Source organism: Dendrobium catenatum, unplaced genomic scaffold (assembly GCF_001605985.2).
Source record: "Dendrobium catenatum unplaced genomic scaffold, ASM160598v2 fragScaff_scaffold_637, whole genome shotgun sequence".
Classification (NCBI taxonomy): domain Eukaryota; kingdom Viridiplantae; phylum Streptophyta; class Magnoliopsida; order Asparagales; family Orchidaceae; genus Dendrobium; species Dendrobium catenatum.
Window position 1 is genome coordinate 460,889 of NW_021319099.1, and position 22,639 is coordinate 483,527.

Sequence of the window (22,639 nt, forward strand, 5' to 3'; positions counted from 1 at the left end):
AAAGAGGAGATCAGAGATGAAGTTTGATCGTCCCGGATATTGTCCTGGACAATCTCTTGGTTATTATCTCATTGTACTGTATAATAGTGATCGTACCATACGATGAACAGAGACGACATCTGATCGTCCAGACCATCGTCCTGTACGAATAGTATTTTGTGGATCGTACCGTACAATATTATATCGTACAGTACAAATTTTTTTAACTGTTCGTACATCTTCGTACCCGGACAAAGTCTATTTATGAAGATCGTACTGTACGATGTTGAATCGTACTGTACGAACAGTAACGGCTACTTTTGAAATCAGAGGTTTTTGGAGCTCTAGAGAAGTTCTTAAGGGTTGAGAGAGGAAGGAGAAGGTGAGCGTTGTGAGGGAGAAGTTCGGTGTGAGGGATATCACACGGTTGCTCCGAACTTGCTGCATCTTGCTCCTCCTGTGGCCCTAGAAGAATTTGAGGAGGATCTTCAAGGGAAAGGCTCGTCTACATCCGTAACCTCGAGGTTCTCTGCCTTCTCCAGGAAGGAGAAAAATGAGAAGGTTCTCTGCTGTCGTCAGGAGGGCGAAAATAGAGTTTGGCACTCCGCCACACCGGGTTGGTGAAAGGGAGGTTTGTAAAGGCTTCTTCGCCTTATCGAGGGGGGCAAAAGGAGAACTATTTTTGGTAGTGAAAATCCCGGAGAGGAGGACTCTAGGGAGTGGATGTAGGTCATATTTTGATCGAACCACTATAAAAATTCTTATTGTATTTTTTCCTTATCGTCATTTACTTTTTACTTGCATTTAATTTTCATAACTATTGCATGGTGAAATTTGTGGAAGAAAACTTGCTAAAAGTTTTGTTGTAAAATTTCAAAAATAATAAAAAAATTAGAACTCCTGTTTAGGGTTATTTTTATTGAGAAAAAGATTTTCACAATTCACCCCCCCTCTTGTCATTTAGTAATTTCAATAAGGACCCAAATAAAAAATTTATTGATCAGAAGAAGTATAGAGGGATGATTGGATCTTTATTTTACCTAACTGCTAGCCGACCTGATATAATGTTTAGTATTTGTCTTTGTGCTAGATTTTAAGCTGACCCTAAGGAATCCCACCTGACTGCAGTTAAGAGAATTCTTAAATATCTTTTAGGAACCTAAAACCTAGGAATCTGGTACCCTAGGCACAACACTTCTTTTGAGATTATTGGATTTTCTGATTCTGATTTTGTTGGATGTAAGTTGGATAGAAAAAGCATTTATGGAACTTGCTAATTCATAGGACAATCTTTAGTCTCCTAATCTAGTAGAAAGCAAAACTCTGTTGCTCTTTCCATTGCTGAAGCTGAGTACATTGCTTTAGGAAGTTGTTTGGCCTAAGTCCTTTGGCTAAAGAAGAAAGTACTGGATTTAGGATTACCTGTAGGCACCATCTCAATTCTTTGTGACAACACTAGTGTCATATGCATTTTTAAGAATCCTATCCAACATTTAAGAACTAAGCACATTGACATTAGGCATCACTTTATTAGAGACCATGTGACTAAGGGAGACATTGAGTTACATCATGTGGCAACTGAGAATAACCTAACTGACATTTTTACTAAACCACTGGCCTTCGACACTTTAAACAATTTAAGGACCAGATTGGGTGTGATTGACATTAATGCATGAACTTGATTCCTACTGATGTTTTATCTGCTGATTACCTTGCAGTATTTTTTTTATTTCATTTTTGGTTAGTTTTTTTTTTTTTACTTAATTTTTCCAAATGCCTTGCTTTGTTTTTCCTTTTCAAATCATCGCTGAATTGATATCTTATGCCTTATTTTTTTTTTTGAAAATTTTGAGTTAATGTTTTACATCTCTTAATCTGCTAAAAGCTAAAAACACAATTGATTATGTCTCTTTCTCTAACCTATTTTGAAATTTTCTTTTCTAACCAAAAGTCTATCTCAAATTAACAATTGGATTTTGCATTTGAGATATTTTCTACTTTGCTACAGTAATATAGCTTATACCATAATAATCAAAGTTTTTATGTTACTTCAAGATTTCTCATTATCCTATCAATGTATCTCTCACATAATTTTTTATTCTATTTTATGGATTGTTCTTTCCTATATTAGAGAGTGAGTTTTTCTTCTCTAAATATCTGAAAGATATACTCACAACTAAGAATATTTAAGAGTTTTTAGAAAAGAATCTAGCTTGCAAAAATACTGAAATAAAAAGTGACCAATGATGCTAAAAACAAAAGACGCGCAATGACAACAAATAAAAAAAAATATACACAAAGTGTATCAAAAATAAAAAAATGTGCAAAGTGCTCCATTCAATGGACAAGAGGCATAAAATGATCCCATCAAAAAGCAATCTATCTTCCTTTCTTCCAACTCTTAAAACTTAGAAGATTTCATATAACACTTGAGATTTTCAAGGACTTGATTTCGAGTTTTGCGATTTAACAAACTGCTTTGATATATTACTTTATAAGATATTTTTTAAAACCAAGTCATGATCAGATCTCTTTTTTTTTATCCAAATATTTTTTTTGAGTTATGCCCTTTGATTTCAAAAGAAAATTTTCCCTTAAAAGAAGTCTGAGCTTAGGGTTAACATGATAGAATATTTTACCATTTTTTGGATTTTTGAAGTTGTTAACTCATTAACTTACAAAATTTTAAAATCAATCACATGGAGACTATAACATGTTCATTCCTTGATTAAAAAAAAAAATTTTGTTTTTGTTTTATCGTTGTTATTTTTTTTATGTTGTTGTTTTTTATCCTTCTCTGATCATCTCAATCCCTCGTTTGATTTGAAAATTTTTGTCACATTGTCCTGGCCAATTTTTATATCATCCTAGATGATCAATTTTTCGTGCTTCAAGAACTCCATCTACTGAATATTATGACTTTTCTGCTCTCATCATCCTGGACGATATGATCGATCACTGCTACAATCATCTTGATCATCCTGGCCGATATATTTTTTCATCCTGGATGATGCATTTATTGGTTATAGTCTTATCCGATACACCTATTCATCCTAGACTATACACGTGTCAGCAAGTTTAAAATCTTTAAAATTGCCCAGGTCAATCCTTTTTTAGACAATCATCCTGGATGATCTACTATTCGTCCTTGACGATACATGTAGCGCTGATTTAAAATGTCTTAAATTCGGTCGGTACGATCCATTATTGAGCATCATCCTGGACGATCCACCTAATCAGCCTAGATGATCTGCTTTTTTAACGGTCATCCAGCCTGTCTCCTCGGGATGATTATCTGTGTCTAATCGTCCTGAAAGATGTATGATCATCCTGGCCGACCGGATCACCTTTTTGACCAATCGGCCTGTTCATGATAATTGCACCGGATCGTCCTGGATGATTCGGCCGATCTTTTAAATTCAGAGCCTTCTAGCTAATATTTCTCACTTCAAAACTCTTCTCCTCTCTTATTTACTTTTTGTTTGCTTATGGCTGGTGGAAAGCGTGCTCGTCAGACGTTTGGTAGCTCCTCGAGGGGCAACCTGGACCCTCATTTTTGGGAGGTAGATGATCAGGTTGCCTACCATCTTTATAAAGAGTGTGACATTACTCTCTCCCGCATAATTAATCCAGCATATCTCTCCTATCCGGTACTGGATCTTTTTGCTCACACTTCTCTTTGCTTTATTCTCACCTTTGTAGCCCCTTTAGTTCTGAACTACTTTTTGAATTTTATGCAAACATTTGCATAATTTCTTCCTACACTGTGCTCACCTCTTATGTGAATCAACATCCTGTCAAAATCATATATCAAGATTGTGCTGAACTGTTGTAGCTTCCACCATGAAAGTTTGTTAGGGATGTTAAGCCGTTAAGAACTAGCTCGAGGCTAACCAAGAGGGGAGGTGAATTAGTATTTTAAAATTTTTCTTTTATCAAAGCACAAAAAATCTTAAAACCAAATCACCATAGAAATCAAAGTGCAAAAATAAATAAACACAGAAGCAAAACAAAAAAATATCACACCAAATTTATACTGGTTCGGTCAATCCTTGACCTACGTCCACTCCTCGGAGGCACCCTCCGAGTATTTCACTAACTAAGTGTCTCTCCTTTAGCTCCCACAGCTAGGTGGAGAAGCCTTTATAATAGACTCCTTTTCACCAACCCCGGTGCAACAGTGAACCAACTCCTTTTGCTTCCTCCTGAAGTGGGCAGAGAACCCAGACCTTTTGCGGAAGTAGACCTCCCAAGAACCTCCCAAGGATGAAGGATGAAGAATGGAGATGATGACTTGGAACCTTGCTTGGAGTAACCTTTGTGAACCCTCTAACAAACTCCCCCTCACAAGTTCCTCTCTCTCTCTCTCTCTCTCTCTCTCTCTCTCTCTCTCTCTCCCTCTCCCAAGGCTCTCTCAGGTCAAGACAACAGCACTCAAGGTCTTTTTGTATGAGAATATTCAGGTTCTTTAAATAAATTTTCAAGAACCTACTTTATCATCCAGGCCAATATAAATATCTTTCTGGCCGATTAGTATAAAATAAGCTCAATCAGTTGGGATGATTCAGGATGATCCGAAGAAATTGTTTACATCGTCTAGGCCGATAAAATATCATCCTGGTCGATTAGTTTAAATCCGAGTATAATCATCCTGAACATTGCCCTGAATAGAGTCTAGCCGATGTCAATCGTCCAGGACATCGTCCTGAACGATTCTACAATCGGCCTGGCCGATGTGATTGTATCAATCAGCCTTAATTGCTTTCCATAATTACCAGATTAATTTAGGCATAATTGTGTTGTATTGTTCAGGATGATATGGAAATCGTTCGGGGTGATAATTTTAAATAAAGAATACCTAAATTGATCATGGCTGCTGATTCTTTTTGATTTGAGCCTATCGTGCTAGCCGATACATGTATCATCTAGGACGATTTGCTTAATGATGTCTGCTTAACTTGGATGCCCTAATTAGGGTTTCTATTTTTAGTTGAATCGTCCAAGCTGATAGGAACATCGTCCAGGCTGGTGTACTCAAAATAAAAAAATTCAAAAAACCCCTTAAGTGTGTGTGTGCGTGTAAGGTTACTTTTTTTTTTGAAGAAAAAAGGAACTATTACAAAGAAAATAAGCTCAAACTATTGATTCCTCCTTTAATATAGACATAAATAAAGGAGGAATCTTATTGAGACTAACATCATCCCAAATAAAATGAGATAAGATACCATAGTTAGCACATAAGTCCGCTAACTTATTACAATTTCTATCCACACAATTGAAAATGACATTATTGAATTCCTCAAAAATATGAATGTTTGCATACCTTGTTTTGCCATTCTTCTTGACTTCCTTCAAGAGCTTGATGATGTTGATATTATCTCCCTCTATGATGATTCCTTTGTATTTAAACATCCAATCCTTTAGCATTTCCTTTATAGATTGAGTTGCCAAAAACTCCAAAGCCGAAATGTCCCAATGAGTATATCGTTTTCCAAATGCTAGAAGGAATCTACCTTTATGGTCTCGAAACACTCCTCCAATAACCTGCTTTGTATGAAGTAGTAAGAAAGCGTCAACATTACTTTGAGCCAATCGGGTGGAGGGGGATGCCAATGATAATTAGACAACCTATAAGGTGGTTAACATCCCATATACCCGAGATATTATGATTCTCAAGATTTACGAATGAAAAAACAATTGCTTTTGAACAATACTAAGATTGCTATCCTCCTTCCCATTATGAATGAAGCCTATTCCTTGATTTCCATGTGAAATATACCACTGAGCAATAAAGATTAATCCATGAAAGGAATGAGAAGACAAATGATTACAGCAGCCTTGTAAAGAATGGAAATCATGAAAAACAAATCCCCATTCCTTAATATATTCAGAACTTCCTAGTTTAATACTATTCGCTACAATATGATCTAAATCTTCTTTTGCATTACAGCTTCTTGGGCAAGGTTTTCCCTGATTAATTTCCTGAGGTTCAAGAAAGTCACAAGTGGGAATGGCATTGTTGAATATTCTCCACCAAAGGGATTCCACTTTTGGGTTTAGTCTAGCTTTCTTCAACCATGTCCAGAATTCTTTCGGTCCTTCATGTTTAACCGATAATTCAAAGACCATAGAAGATATAGATTTTCCATTGTAATTAAACAACAATTCCATACAATCTTTACTTGAACTGTTTGGGATAATGTTCTGTTGAATAAGATTTATCAAATCTTTTCCCAGAAATATTTTCATGTAATCTATATCCCATTTTTCGTTAACAAGGAAATTTGAAACAGAGAAACTGCTGCAGTCAATAGGAGCTATGAAGGTTGGCCATTTAGCAATGCTCTTATCAAAAATCCATACATCATTTACCACATCAACGTCTGTTGCATTGCCCAGCTGCCATCTTATGAAAGGCCTAATAGCTTTGCCAACCGATCTGATGATTTTCCATGCAGGTGATCCCGATTTTTTGCTGTCCAGGTTCTCCAATAACTTCCCGTATTTAGGAAAAAATACTTTATGGATAAAAGATTATTTATCATTCAAGTATTTCCAAGAAATTCTTGATCTTAAAGGAGCAACTTTAGTAGAGCAAGAATGAAGAGATCTACCTCCCCATTTGATAGGCAAGCACATAGTTTGCCAATTATCATAATGAATGCCTTTTCTCCCATTTGATTTGTTCCACAAAAAACTTCTACAAATTTTGTCTACTTCATCAAGAATACTTTTTGGAACAAGAGAATTTGTACAATGAAAAGTTGTATAAAAAAGCAAGACATATTTTGTTAATAAAATTCTCCCAGCCAGGGAAATAAGTCTTCCTCCCCAAGTGTTTGTCATTCTCAATGCTTTATCAATAATGAAATTGAAGTCATCTTTGACTAGCCTTCTCATTGCAAGCTTTACTCCAAGATAAGTAATCTGATTTGCTGGATTGAATCCCATTATTCGGCAGATGGATTTCCTCCTCTTCCTTCTAACATTTTTGTTGAACATTATAGAAGACTTATTTACATTGATGGACAAGCCAGTCCAATTGCAAAAATTGGCCAAAACCAATTTAATATGCTTAGTAGCTTTAAGAGAGGCTTCAGAGAAAATAATCACATCATCTTCATATAATAAGTGATAAATAGAAGGTCCATTTGCACAAATACGAACTCCCAATACATCACTTCTTTGTTTAAAAGCATTAGATAATAGTTGTGCACAAAGAATGAAGAGATAAGGAGACAAAGGGCAACCTTGTCTAAAGCCGCAATTACCTTCAATCCAATTTGAGAAGCTACCATTGATAGATAAAGTGAATTTAGAATTTTTAATACATTCTAAAATCAGTTTAGAGAAGAAACTAGGAAAACCAAAATAGCTCAAAGCTTTTTCCAAGGTTAGCCAACCCATGGAATTATAAGCTTGTTCCATATCAACTTTAAAAGACACAAAGCCTTTTTGAGAATTTGAAATTCTAAATTTGTGCATGACCTCTTGGGCTATTAAGACATGATCAGATAAGGATCTACCTTTGATGAATGCTGCTTGTTCTTCAGAGATTAATTTATGCATGATTGGGGACAATCTATTCATAAGAATTTTTGCCACCACTTTGTAGACAGAATTACATAAACTGATCGGTCTATAATTTGAGGGAGTTAGAGGATTACTGATTTTTGGGATCAAAACAATAATAGTCTCCTTCCATATATGATCCATAATAGAAGTATCAAAAAACGATTTAATGGCATTCCATAAGTCACCTTTTATAATAAACCAGTAGGCTTTAAAAAAAGAGAAGGTGATACCGTCCATTCCTGGGGAGATGTTGTTGCCCGTATTCTTTACTGCTTCCATCATTTCTTCTACAGAGAAATCCTTGCTCAAATAGTTTCTTTCTTCGTCTTCAAGGCAACTCCAGCAATGAGGCCAATTTTTAAGGCTGCAGCTCCGGAACCTCCATTTTTCTTTGAAATGGTCTAGCAAGACCTGATGAATGATAGCTTGATCTTCTATTACTTCCCCCGTACCATCTTTAATTTTTACAATAAAGTTGGAATGTCTTCTAGCTGAAGCATAAGCCTGAAAGAAATTTGAATTTCGATCTCCCTCTGTCATCCATTTGACTTTTGCCCTTTGTCTCCACCAAGTATCTAATCGAGCAAGTGTAGAGTTAAGCTCCTCCACTTTTGATTTTAGTTTCCAGCATTCGTCATCTGAGAGAAAGCCATCGTTTGCTTCCTTCAATTGCAGTTCTTCAATTTGCATAATCAATTCCTTCTTTTGGGAAATCAAATTTTTCAATTTTGCCTTGCTCCAAAAGTAAAGTGCTTTGAGAGAATTTTTCATTTTGCTGTTAAGAATTTTTTAAGCATTGCCTTTATAATTTCTCCTCCAAACTTTTTCCACCACAGTCATAGAAGCTTTATTGGAAGCCCAAACATCCTCATATCTCATGATCTTCTTGCTAGCTTGTTGAACAGTAATATTCAATAAGATTGGGCAATGGTCTGAAGCTACCCGAGCTAGATGCCTTATAAAGAACCGATTTTTTGAAGAAATAGCTGCTGGATTGATAAAACATCTATCAAGCCTCTCAAGGATTTGGTCCACCCCTTTTTTATTGTTGCACCAAGTGAATTTAGGACCTACAAAACAAACTTCATGGAAGTCATTGTTAGCAAGGAAGTTCTTCATTTCTTTGGTTCCAAGGGATAGATTAAATCTTCTCCCTCCCCTTTTGTCTTCACTAGATAAGATGCAATTGAAGTCTCCACCTATGATCATTGGTATCTCCTTAGAGTTATAAAATTCCAGCTTTTCCCAAAGCATTCTTCTAACATAGGAATCCTTGTTTGCATACACAGAGACTATTCTCCAAACTCCTACATTGAGCATGTCCAAGTCTCCCACTATTACTTGAGAGGAAGATTCTAACACATGAAAAGAAGAAAAGTTTGATTTCCAAAGAATAAGAATGCCTCCTGAGAGTCCTTCTGAAGGCAAATGGATGAAGTCCCATTCAGTTCCAATAAATTGGTCCACATCTTTTCTATCAAAATCAGAAACTTTAGTTTCCAATAAACCAATAAAACAAACACCATATTCTTTTACAAACTCTTTTAAATATAGAGAAGCTTTTCTCTTCCTAGCTCCTCTACAATTCCAAAAATTAAGGGAAGAGTTTATTGATTAAGAGGGGTAGAAGACCCCGGTTTATCTTTGAGGTCAAACTCCACTCTCCTGCTCCTAGGAGTAGAATTAATAGATCCTAAACCTTTCAACTGTTTAGTGCCTTTCCTTTTGTTGGCAAAAGGGCCATCATTATTGTTTTTAAAATTCAGCTTATGATCTTTATTGCTTATTGTATTATGCTCTTCTACATATTCATTTCCTTTGTCTTCACATACTAAGTTTTCCTCTGGAATAGATGAACTGATTTCTCCTTCTTCAATTACATCTTCCAGGATGCTGAATTTATTATCATAATTTATTTTAGAAGGAATAACATTCATACCTTCTTCTTCTTGAATAGGTGGAAGTGCTTCCTTTGTATTGTTGATGTTTTGATTGACTCCCTCTGCACAGTTAACTGAAATCTCCTCATTGTTTTCCTTTTCAGCTTCAATTGCCTTCCAAACAGCCTTATTGTTACCAGCAGCAGCTTTATTTAAAGCATTCACCTTGTCATCTCGAGAAGATGTCCTGAAGTTTTTTTAAAAAAAACTTTTCCTGCCATAGTTGACTTGCAGCCATGGTCCATATTCACTATTTTCTTCATGAACAGCAGCAATTGTTTCTGGATTACTGATTTTTGGCTTCTCAACAGGAACCACCTTTGTGCTCTCCTTGGTTGTATTCGAAACATTGTTTTCATTATTTAAGTTCTCCAAGCAAGTGTTTTTGTTGTGCCCAATTTTCCCACAGCAAAAGCAAAATTCTGGAAGCCTTTCATATTCAACTTTTTGAAAGAATTTGCCCATACTTCCTTCCACCCAAACTCCCATGGGTAGTTTAGCGTCCAAATTAAGACAAACACAAACTCTTCCAAATTCTCTCCTGCTCCATTGGAACAAGTTGCCATCAATCAAGATCGGTTTACCAACCATGGAAGCAATTATACAACTGTTGATCTCATCCCAACAAAGAAGAGGGAGATTAGGTAGTCTAATCCAAATAGGAGCACTCAAGCCTGTCAAAGAAGTTGGATTGAAGTTAACCGACCACTTTTCCATCCCAATGATTTTATTATTAACAAACCAAGGTCCATTGGAAAAGATAGCCTCCATTGCTTGTTCTTCAAAGAATGAATAGAGAACCCAATCCATTCCTAACATGGTTAGGTGGAACTTTCCATAAGATGCCCATTGTCTTCTAAGTTCTACGCTCACCACTGAGAAAGGAATTTTGCCTCCAAAGACCTTAATCACTAGAGAATTCTGTAATTTTCCTGAATTCTCCATCACCTTGTCTTCGTTGAGTTTAACAGTAGCTCCATCTTTAGATAGAAAGTCACCCAGATTCAGCTAGGAAACTTTGATATATTCCTTCCTGCTCCAGGCATTCTGCTGATTAGTAATCTTTGATCTTACTGTGACTTCATTCATATCTTCTTGATACATTCCCAGGTCTCCATTATTGCATTGTCGAACTTGGTTTAAGTCAGAAGAATTAATCATGGAAGAATTGTTTTTAGCTGAGTCAGAATGAGCGCTATTGCTAGAGCCCGCTTCATTTCGAACCAGATTATTTTCTTCAGGAGTCTTCTTACAAGCGGCATTTTGTAAAACAGTTTCCTTTCATTTGTCTAGAATTGGTTTCATAGAAAGCTTAGGAAATGGCTCAGGTGAAACAGAGTCTTTCTTATTCTGTTCAGAAACAGGATAATCAAAATACTTCTCATTAACACAATCTTCATCATCGGTTAGTACACCTTTTCCTTTCCCAGCAATTTCAGATGATTTTTTAGAGGCCATCAACGATCCTCCTTCCTTGATTATTAGTGGCATTCCCGATCTAATTTTAGCTTTAGAAGCTAAGGCAATGCTAGGACGGCTATCTCCTAACACAGGTGGAGATGAGGTAAAAGAATGACTTTAACCATGAGAACTGTTGCTGGTGGCTCGCCGCACCTCCATAAGGTCACCAGAGATAGGTGACCGGCATTCCGCCGTCGCCAGATGCAACAGCGGATATCCCGCGAACTTTAAAATTTGAAAAAAAACTGAAACAAACCAAAATTTTCTCAGAGCTTCTTTCTCTCTAGCTTCTCTCTAGCTTCTCTAGTGCAAGGTTACTTAGCATCAGGAACCACTTTTACAATTGACTCAACAAGGGAAAAAATTCAGACTTGACTCAACCTAAATCTACCCAATCTTGAGCTGGCTTGAGCTGCTTTCAATCTTGTGGTCTTGAAAAGTTAGTGGGCAAAGCAATCGTAGGAAATCATGAATGTTTGTTATCATCAAAAGTCTAATCCATAAAGTCAGATTTGCAATAATCTGCCCCTTTTTTATGATGGAAATCATACCCAAAAAATTTCAAGCAATTATGGCAGTTTAGTAAAAAATTCCCTAAATTTCAGAATTCAAAGTACATAATACATCAAACTACTCCCACTTTTGACATCACCAAAAGGAGGAAAATAAAACACAAAAAAAAAACATAACATAAACTAAAACACAACATAAGAAAAGAAAAACTACAGAAAATAGAAACTAAAACAAAAAAAAAAACAAAGAAAATAAGAAAAATGAGGGCCCTTGATCATCAGACGGAGGTGGTGGTGGTGGTTGCTGGAAGAAGGTGGAAAACGTTGCAAACTGTGCCCCAAACTAGGCCATGTCCTGGTCATCTTGCTACTACTGGTGTGCAACATAGGCATTGAACCGGGCCACACCCTCAGCGTGCTTCTGCTGTTGGTGTGCTATATAGGCATTGAATCGAGCCACATCCTCAGTGTGCTGCTGCTACTGGTGTGCTATGAACGTTTCGAAGTGGGTCTCCAAATGATCAAATCTCTTCACTAATTGATCCAGCTGAGAGTTCTGGTGGAAAGGAATAGGTTCTGGAACAGGAGCGGGAGTGGGAGCCTCCTCCTCCTCTGCCCCCTGAGCTTCCCCATCCCTTGGGTGGAGACGAGTACTATGAAGGGCATTGAAGGAATTGTTTGAGTAGAAAGGTGGCTAATGGTTGGGAGGTGTAGGATATTGAAGCTGGTATTTAGATTCTAAAACATAGGCAATGAAGTGTCCTAGAGCAAGATTGGGTTTTCTTCTATGACCTGGATCTCAAATGGTAGTCAAATGCTCAATGTAGTGAAAGATCAGGTCCGTGGCATTGAATTCCCTATGGGCCAGAATGTAAAAGGTAGTAAGTGAAAGCAGTGGAGTGATGTGGACTCGGTCCTCGGCTTATGGAATAATAGAAGTGGGAAGGACATGCTGGATTGTCCTAGCTTCTTTGAGTAAAGAGCTAGTCTCTCCAACATGAAAGTATGCGTTTGTGTGGCAAAGAAAGTGATTTGCAGTGGACCAGTCAAAGTCAGGATCAGAGATAAGGGTATGTAGCTTATCCCTAGTGGTGGATAGTTGCAACAGTTCAGCACAATCCTGATATGCGATCTCCAAAGGACATCGATTCACATAAGAGGAGTAGTGTAGGAGGAATTTATTCGAAGGTTTGCATAGAATTCAAAAAGAAGTTCAGAGCTAAAGTAGATCGTCCAGGCCGATTAGGTGGATCTTCCAGGACGATGCTTAATAATGGATCGTATCAGCCGAATGTAAAATGTTTTAAATCATGCGCCATGTGTATCGTCCAGGACGAACAGTGGATCGGCCAGGACGATTATCCAAAAATGGATCGTCCTGTTACAAATTTGATTTCATGAATTATGTTTTGATGATTAGCAAACACTCTTGCTTCTTTTCGACTGTCTTTTACTACTGACATTTTCAGGATTCAAAGATCGGACGGAAAATGGAATCAGCTCAAGAATGGGTAGATTAGGGTTGAGTCAGTATGTAATTTTCCTTTTTCCTTTTCTTGAGTCAATTGTAAATGTTTGAAGTGACTGATGTTAAGTAACCCTACACACACACACTTGAGAGATTTAGAATTTCTATTTTACTCACATCATCTCGGACGATATTTATATCGTCCTGGACGATTGAGTTCAAAATAGAAGTTCTAGTCAGGATTTCTTTGTTAAGGTAGCCGCAATTAACTAATCATCCTGGACGATATGCTTAAAATAGAAAGAAATAGCCGCCATAATCAATTTAGGTATTATGTATTTTTGCAAATTGGCTAGGACGATCGCAAGATCAGCCTGGACGATATTACACAATTATGCCTAAATTAATCCAAGAATCAAGGAAGTAATTAAGGATAATTGATACAATCACATCGTCCTGGACAATCTCAGGATTTGCTAGGACGATCTATTCAAAAACCCATAGTTGCTCCTGGACGATAAATATCGACCAACACAAATTCAGGGCGATGTTCTGGCCGACTAGGATCATATAGTTCAAATTCAGGGCGATGCTCTGGAAGATTTTTCTCTAATTTGAACTGATCGTCCTGGACGATCAAGCCAATTTTAAATCATCCAGATCATCTTCATGGCGATATTCTGGTCGATCTTCTGTGATTTGAACTGATTGTACAGGACGATAATATTATCGTTTAGGACGATAAATCAACAACTTGCATTTATTGAGCTCCTATGAAGCTCTTCTATTTAAGAGCTATTATTCAACATTTTTTAACATCTTTTGCTGTTGTCTTGACCTGAGAAAACCTAAAGGAGAGAGAGAGAGGGAGAGAGAGAGAGAGGATCTTGTGAGGGGGATCTTGTGAGGGAGTTCACAAGGGTTGCTCCAAGCATTTTTCCACTTCTTCTTCCCTAGAGACTCTTGTCCTTGGAAGGGTTGGGAGAGGTAAGCTTCAGCGATCGATCGAGGTTCTTTGCCTGCTTCAGGAGGAAGCAAAAGAAGTGGGGTTCTCTGCCTTGCAGGGGGTGGTAAAAAAGAGGTGTTTTGTAAGGGCTTCTGCGCCTAGCTGTGGGGGCTAAAGGAGAGTCACGTTGGTAGTACAATACTCAAAGGGCGCCTCCGGGGAGTAGACGTAGGTCAAGTTGACCGAACCACTATAAACCCTTGTGTTCTTTTTACTGCTTTCGCACTTTAATTTTCTGCACTTGTTTTCTATGGTGACTTTGGATTATGATATTCATTGTTCTCTTTGCTTAAAGATTTTTTAAAATACCAATTCACCCCCCCTCTTGGTTAGCCTTGGACCGATTCAAAGAGCTTAACATCCCTAACGAACTTTTAAGTGGTATCAGAGCGGGATTTATAAAAATTGAGTTTGAAAACTTTTTGAATTTTGATCGATGGCTAACTTTGGGAATTGTAATACAAATGAAGGATATTCTATAACACGACCTCCATTATTTGACAACCTTCATTTTGATTTTTGAAAAACCCACATGTCTACTTTTTTGCAATTAATCGATTATCACATGTAGATGCTTATTAAAGAAAGATATTCTCCACCTTCTCGTGAAATTAACGAAATTATAAATGAAGTTGCTTTTACTGAATGGACTTTCGATGAAAGAGAGTTTGTTCAATTGAATGCGAAGTGTTTAAACTATTTTTTCTGTGCGTTAAAGTCTGAGGATTACATAAGTGTTTCTACTTGCTCTACTGGTAAAGAGATATGGGATAGGTTGTGCATTACTTATGAAGGAACCAATGAAGTAAAATAATCTTGTTTGAATATTCTCTTGCATGACTATGAACTTTTTTATATGAAACCTTCTGAAATAATTTCTGATATGTATACAAGGTTCACTCAAATTATTACTTCTTTGCATGCCTTAGGAAGAGAACTTTCAAATTACAAAAAAGTAACTAAGATTTTGAGATGCTTGCCTTCATCTTTTAATGCTAAAATCATTATAATCACTGAACTTAAGGATTTAAACACATACTCAATTGATAACTTACTTGGCTCACTCATTGCTTACGAGCAAGAGGTGAATCAAAGAAATCTTCATGCAGGTGAGAAAAGAAAGGAGAAAACTGTGGCATTGAAGACCAACAACACAAATTATGATTCTTCTGTGTCTAAGAGCGATGACATTGCCTTAATCACAAGGCAGTTCAAAAACTTTCTAAGGAAGAAGCACAAGCATCATCAAAATTGGTGAAAAGGTAAGGATAACAAATATTCTAAAGGATCCTCTGATATGGTTTTTTATGAATACAGGAAACCTGGACACATGAAAGCTGATTTCCCTACACTTAAGACGCACACAAGCAAGGAAAAGAGTGAGGAGAAATCCAAGTTTAGAAAAGACAAAAAGAGACTTCAAAAGGCATTTTGGGCAGATTCTGTATCAGATTCATCAGAGACGGAACCAGAAGATGAGATAACAAACTTGTGCTTAATGGCAGGTGATCATCTTGATCAAGAAGAGGTATGTGAACTTTCCTACGATCAACTCCTTGAAGTTTCTGAAAAAATTCATGTATCATATAGGAAACTTAAGAAAACACATGCTAGCTTGAAATTGAAAATTTTTAATTTACAAAAAGAGCATAAAATTTTGACTAAAGATCAATTAATAATTGATTCAAATCATATGGCTCTACTTGATGAATTTGATGAGTTAAATAAAAAGTATTGTGAATTAATTGAAGAGCATGATTCACTAAAAACTTCACACACCTCACTTGAATATGATTTTAAGAAATCTAAAGAGATAGAGAATAATTTGAGGATTGAGAATGAGGTCTTAAAAAGTACTAACTTGAGGATTCAAAATGAATTGGATACATGTAAGAAAACTCGGATGACACCCACACTTGATCAAAAGACAAAACCTAGGAAGAGGCATTATAACTCAAACCATTTAAGAAATCATTTTTCTTGAGTTAGATGTTTTTCATGTGGCATGCTAGGACACATCTCACACACTTGCACAGTTCACAATAGTACACATTGGATGTGGAGACCTAAGGTGCAATATCCACAACATACCACACATGCATTGCATTCTAATTTTCATAAGAAGGGACCCAAACCTGTTTGGGTTCCTATATCTGACATTTGATGATCTTGTAGGTGGGCTCTCACAAGAGGCCTCGTGAGAGCATGTGGTACCTGGACAGCGGATGCTCTCGACATATGACTGGTGATGCCAATCAATTTGTTTCGCTGGAATCCAAGACTTGAGGCAAGGTTTCTCTTAAAGATAACACCCCCACGAAGGTGGTAGGCTCAGGTATAATTGGTAATTCTAATAAACCTTATGATTGAAAATATTTTGCTTGTAGATGGATTAAAGCATAACCTGTTGAGCATTAGTTAACTTTGTGACAAGCGCTTCATCGTGCAATTCTTTATAAATTCATGCATTGTAATTTTAAGTAAAAATACTATTTTGCAGGGAAAGATGATCAACAATGTGTACATGCTTGATTTAAATAACATTAAATGCACTGCTTCATTTTGCTTAAAAATAGTTGTTGATGATTCATGGTTGTGGCACCGGAGATTATGTCATGCAAGTATGAAAACCATTAGGAAAGTGACCCAAAAAGACCTAGTTAGAGGTATCCCCAAACTGATGTTTTCAAAAGACCACCTTTGTGATGCCTGCCAACTAGGAAAGCAAGTCCACTCCAATTTTCACCCCACTAAGGACATTAGCACCTCTAGACCTTTAAAAGTCCTTCACATGGATTTGTTTGGACCCATTAGTAGTGCCAGCTTGGGAGGGAAAGTCTTTGGTATTATGATTGTTGATGACTACTCGAGGTTCACTTGGACTAGATTTCTTTCACATAAAAATGAGTCTTTTGAGGAGTTTAGAACATTTTCTACTTAGATTTAGAAAAAGTTAGGTTGTGATATCATGACCATCCATAGTGACCATAGGGGAGAGTTTGAAAATGAAAGATTTGGAGATTTTTGTGAGGACAAGGGGATTAGCCACATCTTCTCAGCTCCTAGGACCCCTCAACAGAATGGGATAGCTGAAAGGAAGAACCGAACCTTGATCGAAGCTGCTAGAGCCATGCTTGCTGAGTATTCACTTCCAAAATACTTTTGGGCTGAAGCGGTTAACACAGCTTGTTATGTGTTGAATAGGGTGAATGTTAAAGCCAAACTAGATAAGACACCCTATGAGATCCTTAACGGTAGAACACCCAATCTTTCCCACCTTCATGTCTTTGGTTGTAAGATTTTCATTCACAACAATGGGAAGTCACACATAGGAAAATTTGATCTAATATCTAATGAAGGAGTGTTCTTTGGATATTCTAGTGTTGGGAAGTCTTTTAGGGTGTTTAACAAGAGGACTTTGATGGTGGAAGAAACTAAACATGTAGTATTTGATGAGTCTAATCCTAAAAATCCAGAGTTGAGGATGATTATGATGTTGGAGAGATTACCACTGGAGTAGAAAATTTAGAGAATGGTGTAGGTCATCAAAACACTAAAGGAGTAGGAGATGTCACCTAAGGAGTAGAAAATATAGATATAGAGGAAAGGGTTGGACCTTCTCACACCTTGCCTAGAGATTGGAGATACTCTACAAGTCACCCCAAGGATTTGATCTTAGGAGACCCTTTTGATGGAGTTAGGACTAGAAATGGACTTAGGAAGGAGGTGAACCACTGCTTTTATCTCAATGACTGAACCCACCAACATAAACCAAGCCCTTACTGATGAGTTTTGGATTTTAGCCATGTAAGAGGAGTTGAATCAATTTGTTAGGAATGATGTTTGGGAGCTTATAGAAAGACCTAAGAGACAAAGTGTAATTGGAACAAAGTGGGTCTTTAAGAATAAGGTGAATGATTCTGGAGTGGTGGTTAGGAATAAAGAAAGATTAGTGGCTAAGGGGTATAACCAAATAGAAGAAATAGACTTTGAGGATACATTTGCCCCTGTAGCTAGATTGGAAGCCATTAGAGTGCTATTAGCCTTTGCCTGTTATAAAGGATTTAAGCTTTTCAAATGGATGTTAAGAGTGCCTTTTTAAATGGGGAATTAAAAGAGGATGTGTTTGTAGAACAACCCCTAGGTTTAGAGAGTTCCAAATTTCCAAATCATATTTTTAAATTAAAAAAGGCTTTGTATGGGTTAAAGCAGGCACCAAGAGCTTTGGTATGAGAGGCTTAGCACATTTTTACTAGAAAGGGAGTTTGTTAAGGGGAGCGTGGACACCACTCTTTTTTTTAGGAAAGTTGGAGATGATTTGCTCAATGTTCAGATTTATGTGGATGATATACTTTTTGGATCTTCTAATAAAAAACTTTGTGATGAGTTCTCTAAAATAATGAGTAGACAATTTGAGATGAGTTTGATGGGTGAGTTATCCTACTTTTTGTGGTTTAGCATAAAACAATTGGATGATGGAACCTTTCTAAATCAAACAAAATACATTAAGGACATTTTGAAGAAGTATGAGATGGATAGAGCTAAGCCAATTAATACTCCCATGACTTCTAATGTTCCGTTGGATAAGGACCCAAGTGGTAAGTCTGTTGATCAGAAGTAGTATAGAGGCATGAATGGATCCTTACTTTACCTGACTGCTAGTTGACCTGATATTATGTTTAGTGTTTGCCTTTATGCTAGGTTTCAAGCTGACCCTAAGGATTCCCACCTGACTACAGTTAAGAGAATTTTTAGATACCTTTTGGGGACCCAAAGCTTAGGGATTTGGTATCCGAGGCATAGCACTTCTTTTGAGATTATTGGATTTTCTGACTCTGATTTTGTAGGATGTAAGGTGGATAGAAAAGAACTTCAGGAACTTATCAATTCAAAGGACAATCTTTGGTCTCATGGTCTAGTAGAAAGCAAAACTCTGTTGCACTTTCCACTGCTGAAGCTAAGTACATTGCTCTTGGAAGTTGTGTGGCCCAAGTCCTTTGGTTGAAATAACATGTATTGGATTTAGGATTACATGTAGACACCATCTCAATCTTTTGTGACAACACTAGTGCCATATGCATCTCTAAGAATCCGATCCAATATTTAAGGACTAAGCACATTGACATTATGCATCACTTTATTAGAGATCATGTGACTAAGGGAGACATTGATTTACACCATGTGACAACTGAAAATCAATTGGCTGACATCTTTACTAAACCACTGGCCTTTGACACTTTTAGCTCTTTAAGGACCAGATTCGGTGTGATTGACATAAATGCATGAACTTGATCTTTTACTTGCTTTCTTTTGCTTTTGTTCTTTTTTATTTCTTTTTTTTTTGTTTTTCTTTTTGCCTTTTGTTTTCTTTTCTTCGTTTTGCTTTTAGTTTTTGTTTGGTTTATTTTACTTTATTTTGTTTATTTGGTTTTCAAAATCATCGCTGAAATGATATTGTATGCCTTATCCTTGCTTTTGAAAATTTGTAGTTAATGTGTTACATCTCTTATTCTATTAGATGGTAAAAATATACCATTGATTGTGTCTCTTTCTCTAACCTATTTTTGTGGCACAGTTTTTATTTCTAATAAAAAATCTAGTTCAATTTAATGATTGTGTATGAAATTAAGATCTTTTCTAACCTTGCTAAAGCAAATCTATCTTGTATTTATAATGATTAAAGTCTTTTTGTCACATCAAGACTCCTCGTTACTCTTGCTATTGGTTATTGATTCTATTTTGTGGATAGTTCTTCTTTATGTTAGAGAGAGAGCTCATATTCTCTAATATCTAGAAGTTATACTCACAACTAAGAATCCTTTTTAAGAGATTGTAAAAGAGAATGGAGCTTGCAAAAATAAAAAAATTTGGCCAATGATGCCAACAAAAGATGAGCAATGACGCCAAATTGAAAAAAAATATATCAAAAAGATGCGCAAAGCGCCAATCAATTGACAAGAGGAATAAAATGAGCCCACCAAAAGCAAGCTCTCTTCTCCTTTCAAATCTTTTAAAACTTAGAAGATTTCTTGTATCAAAGGCATGATTTCGAGTGTTTTACTATTGCGGCAAATTTACTTTGGTAAATTATTCTATAAGATATATTTTTTTTCTGAAACCAAGTGATGAATAGATCTTTTTTTTCTCATATCCAATTGAATTTTTGAGTTAGATCATTGATTTCCAAAAAAGACTCTACCCTAAAAGAAAGTCCGAGCTAAGGGTAACCATGATCGAATATTATACTGTTTTATGGATTTTTCTGATGTTGATTCATTAGCTTAAAATTTTTTTTAAAATCAATCACATGGAATACTACATCATGTTCATGCCTTGGTTAAAAAAGAAAAAATTTACTTTGTTTCTTAGTTTCCCCCTCATATTTGAGATGTCAAAAGGGGGAGAGGAGTCCTTTGTAGGAGTCATTTGTATGCTTACACTTTTGATTCCATGTTTTACACTACTATTTTTGAAATAATTGTCAAAGTATTTGCCATCATCAAAAAGGGGGAGATTGTTGTAAATTTGGTTTCATGGATTATGTTTTGATGATTAGAAAACACTCTTGCTTCTTTTAGACTGCCTTTTACTACTGACAATTTCAGGATTCAAAGATCGGACAAAAAACTGAACCAGCTTAAGATTGGGTAGATTAGGGTTGAGTCAGTATGTAATTTTCCTTTTTCCTTTTCTTAAGCCAATTATAAATATTTGAAATGACTAATGTTAAGTATCCCTACACACACACACACACACTTGAGAGATTTAGAATTTTTATTTTTACTCACATCATCCCGGACGATATTTATATCGACCTGGACGATCGAGTTCAAAACAGAAGTTCTAATTAAGATTTCTTAGTTAAGACAGTCGTAATTAACTGATAGTCTTGGACGATACTTGTATCGGCCAGGACGATATTCTCAAAATAGAAAGAAATAACTTCCATAATAAATTTAGGTATTCTGTATTTATGGAAATCGGCCAGGACGATTGCAAGATCGGCCTGGACGATATTACATAATTATGCCTAAACTGATCCGGGAATTAAGGAAGTAATTAAGGATGATTATACGATCACATCATCCTGGACGATCTCAGGATCGGCCAGGACGATCTATTGAAAAACCCTTAGTTGCTCCTAGACGATAAATATTTGCCAGCACAAATTCAGGGCGATGTTCTGGCCGATTAGGATCGGATAGTTCAAATTCAGAGCGATGCTCTGGATGATTTTTCTCTGATTTGAATTGATAGGCCGGGATGATCGTGAGATCGGGCGGGACGATCAAGCCAATTTTAAATCGTCCAGATCATCTTCAGGGTGATGTTCTGGCCGATCTTCTGTGATTTGAACTGATCGTTGTTGGTGGAATTTTGAAAACAGGTTTTAAAAAATATTAGTTTTCTTTGGGGATTTTAGAATTGAGATTGAATCTTAATTCTGAAAGTCGAACCCACTCATTCGGAAAAGTATATCACCTCGAAGGATGAAAATAGAATTTCGTAATGGCGTTCAGACTTAGAATTATGTGATTCTTCTTAAATATCATGACTGGATTCTAAAGAGGACTCGACACGACCCCGAGGGGACGAAGTAGAATTCAACTAAATAATCCAGTTATAATATTCAAGGGGTATGATTGCCGAATTCATATCCAAAGCATTACCAAAGAAGGGTGTATCTCCCCAGAGGGGAAATAACACCTTTCAATGGTAATTCTTCTAATATGATGACGGCAATCACTCTTTAACTTTTCCCAAAGAAATCTAAAGAGATTTTTTAAAAAATTGATTTTGAAATCAGGTGTGTGTGGTTCCAAATCTCCTACGAGCGCAAGCCCTCGTAGTTAATTACATCGTAGGGAGATAAATTCTCCCACAAAAACTCTCGATTAAAATAAGAACAAAATTTTGTTAGATTTTCTAGGAGTGATATCAAAAATTGAATAGAATCTTTTGGAGAATCAAAAGGGAGTGGATCAAGATTGAACAGTTATTAACAGAATCGATGGAAGAGAGGCTGGGACACTTCCGGATGGTTCTGGAATCTCAAAGTGTCCCAAGAGAGAGATAATATTAGTTTCTTTGGGATTTTAGAATTGGATTGAATCTTAATTCTGAAGTTGAACCACTCATTCAGAAAAGTATATCACCTCGAAGGATGAAAATAGAATTCCGTAATGGCGTTCAGACTTAGAATTATGTGAGATTCTTCTTGAATATCATGACTGGATTCTAAAGAGGACTCGACACGACTCTGAGGGGACGAAGTAGAATTCAACTAAATAATCCAAGTTATAATATTCAAGGGGTATGATTGCCGAATTCAAATCCAAAGCCTTACCAAAGAAGGGTGTATCTCCCCAGAGGGGAAATAACACCTTTCAATGGTAATTCTTCTAATATGATGACGGAAATCACTCTTTAACTTTTCCCAAAGAAATCTAAAGAGATTTTAAAAAATTGATTTTGAAATCAGGTGTGTGTGGTTCCAAATCTCCTACGAGCGCAAGCCCTCGTAGTTAATTACATCGTAGGGAGATAGAATCTCCCCAGAAACTCTCGATTAAAATAAGAACAAAATTTTTGTAGATTTTCTAGGAGTGATATCAATAATTGAATAGAATCTTTTGGAGAATCAAAAGGGAGTGGATCGAGATTGAACAGTTATTAAAGAATCGATGGAAGAGAGGCT

The 22,639-nt window shown here is 36.5% G+C and overlaps 1 protein-coding gene across 1 annotated transcript in view; it reads left to right on the plus strand.

Moving 5' to 3' along the window:
• The first annotated feature begins 11,728 nt into the window (after positions 1-11,728).
• The window catches only part of LOC110116728 (NADP-dependent alcohol dehydrogenase C 1-like), a 67,007-nt gene continuing 56,096 nt past the window's right edge, over positions 11,729-22,639 (plus strand). Inside the window, exon 1 of the mRNA XM_028695450.1 lies at positions 11,729-11,856. Within this exon, the coding sequence (XP_028551283.1) occupies positions 11,729-11,856 (128 nt within the window). The remainder of the gene's footprint in view (positions 11,857-22,639) is intronic.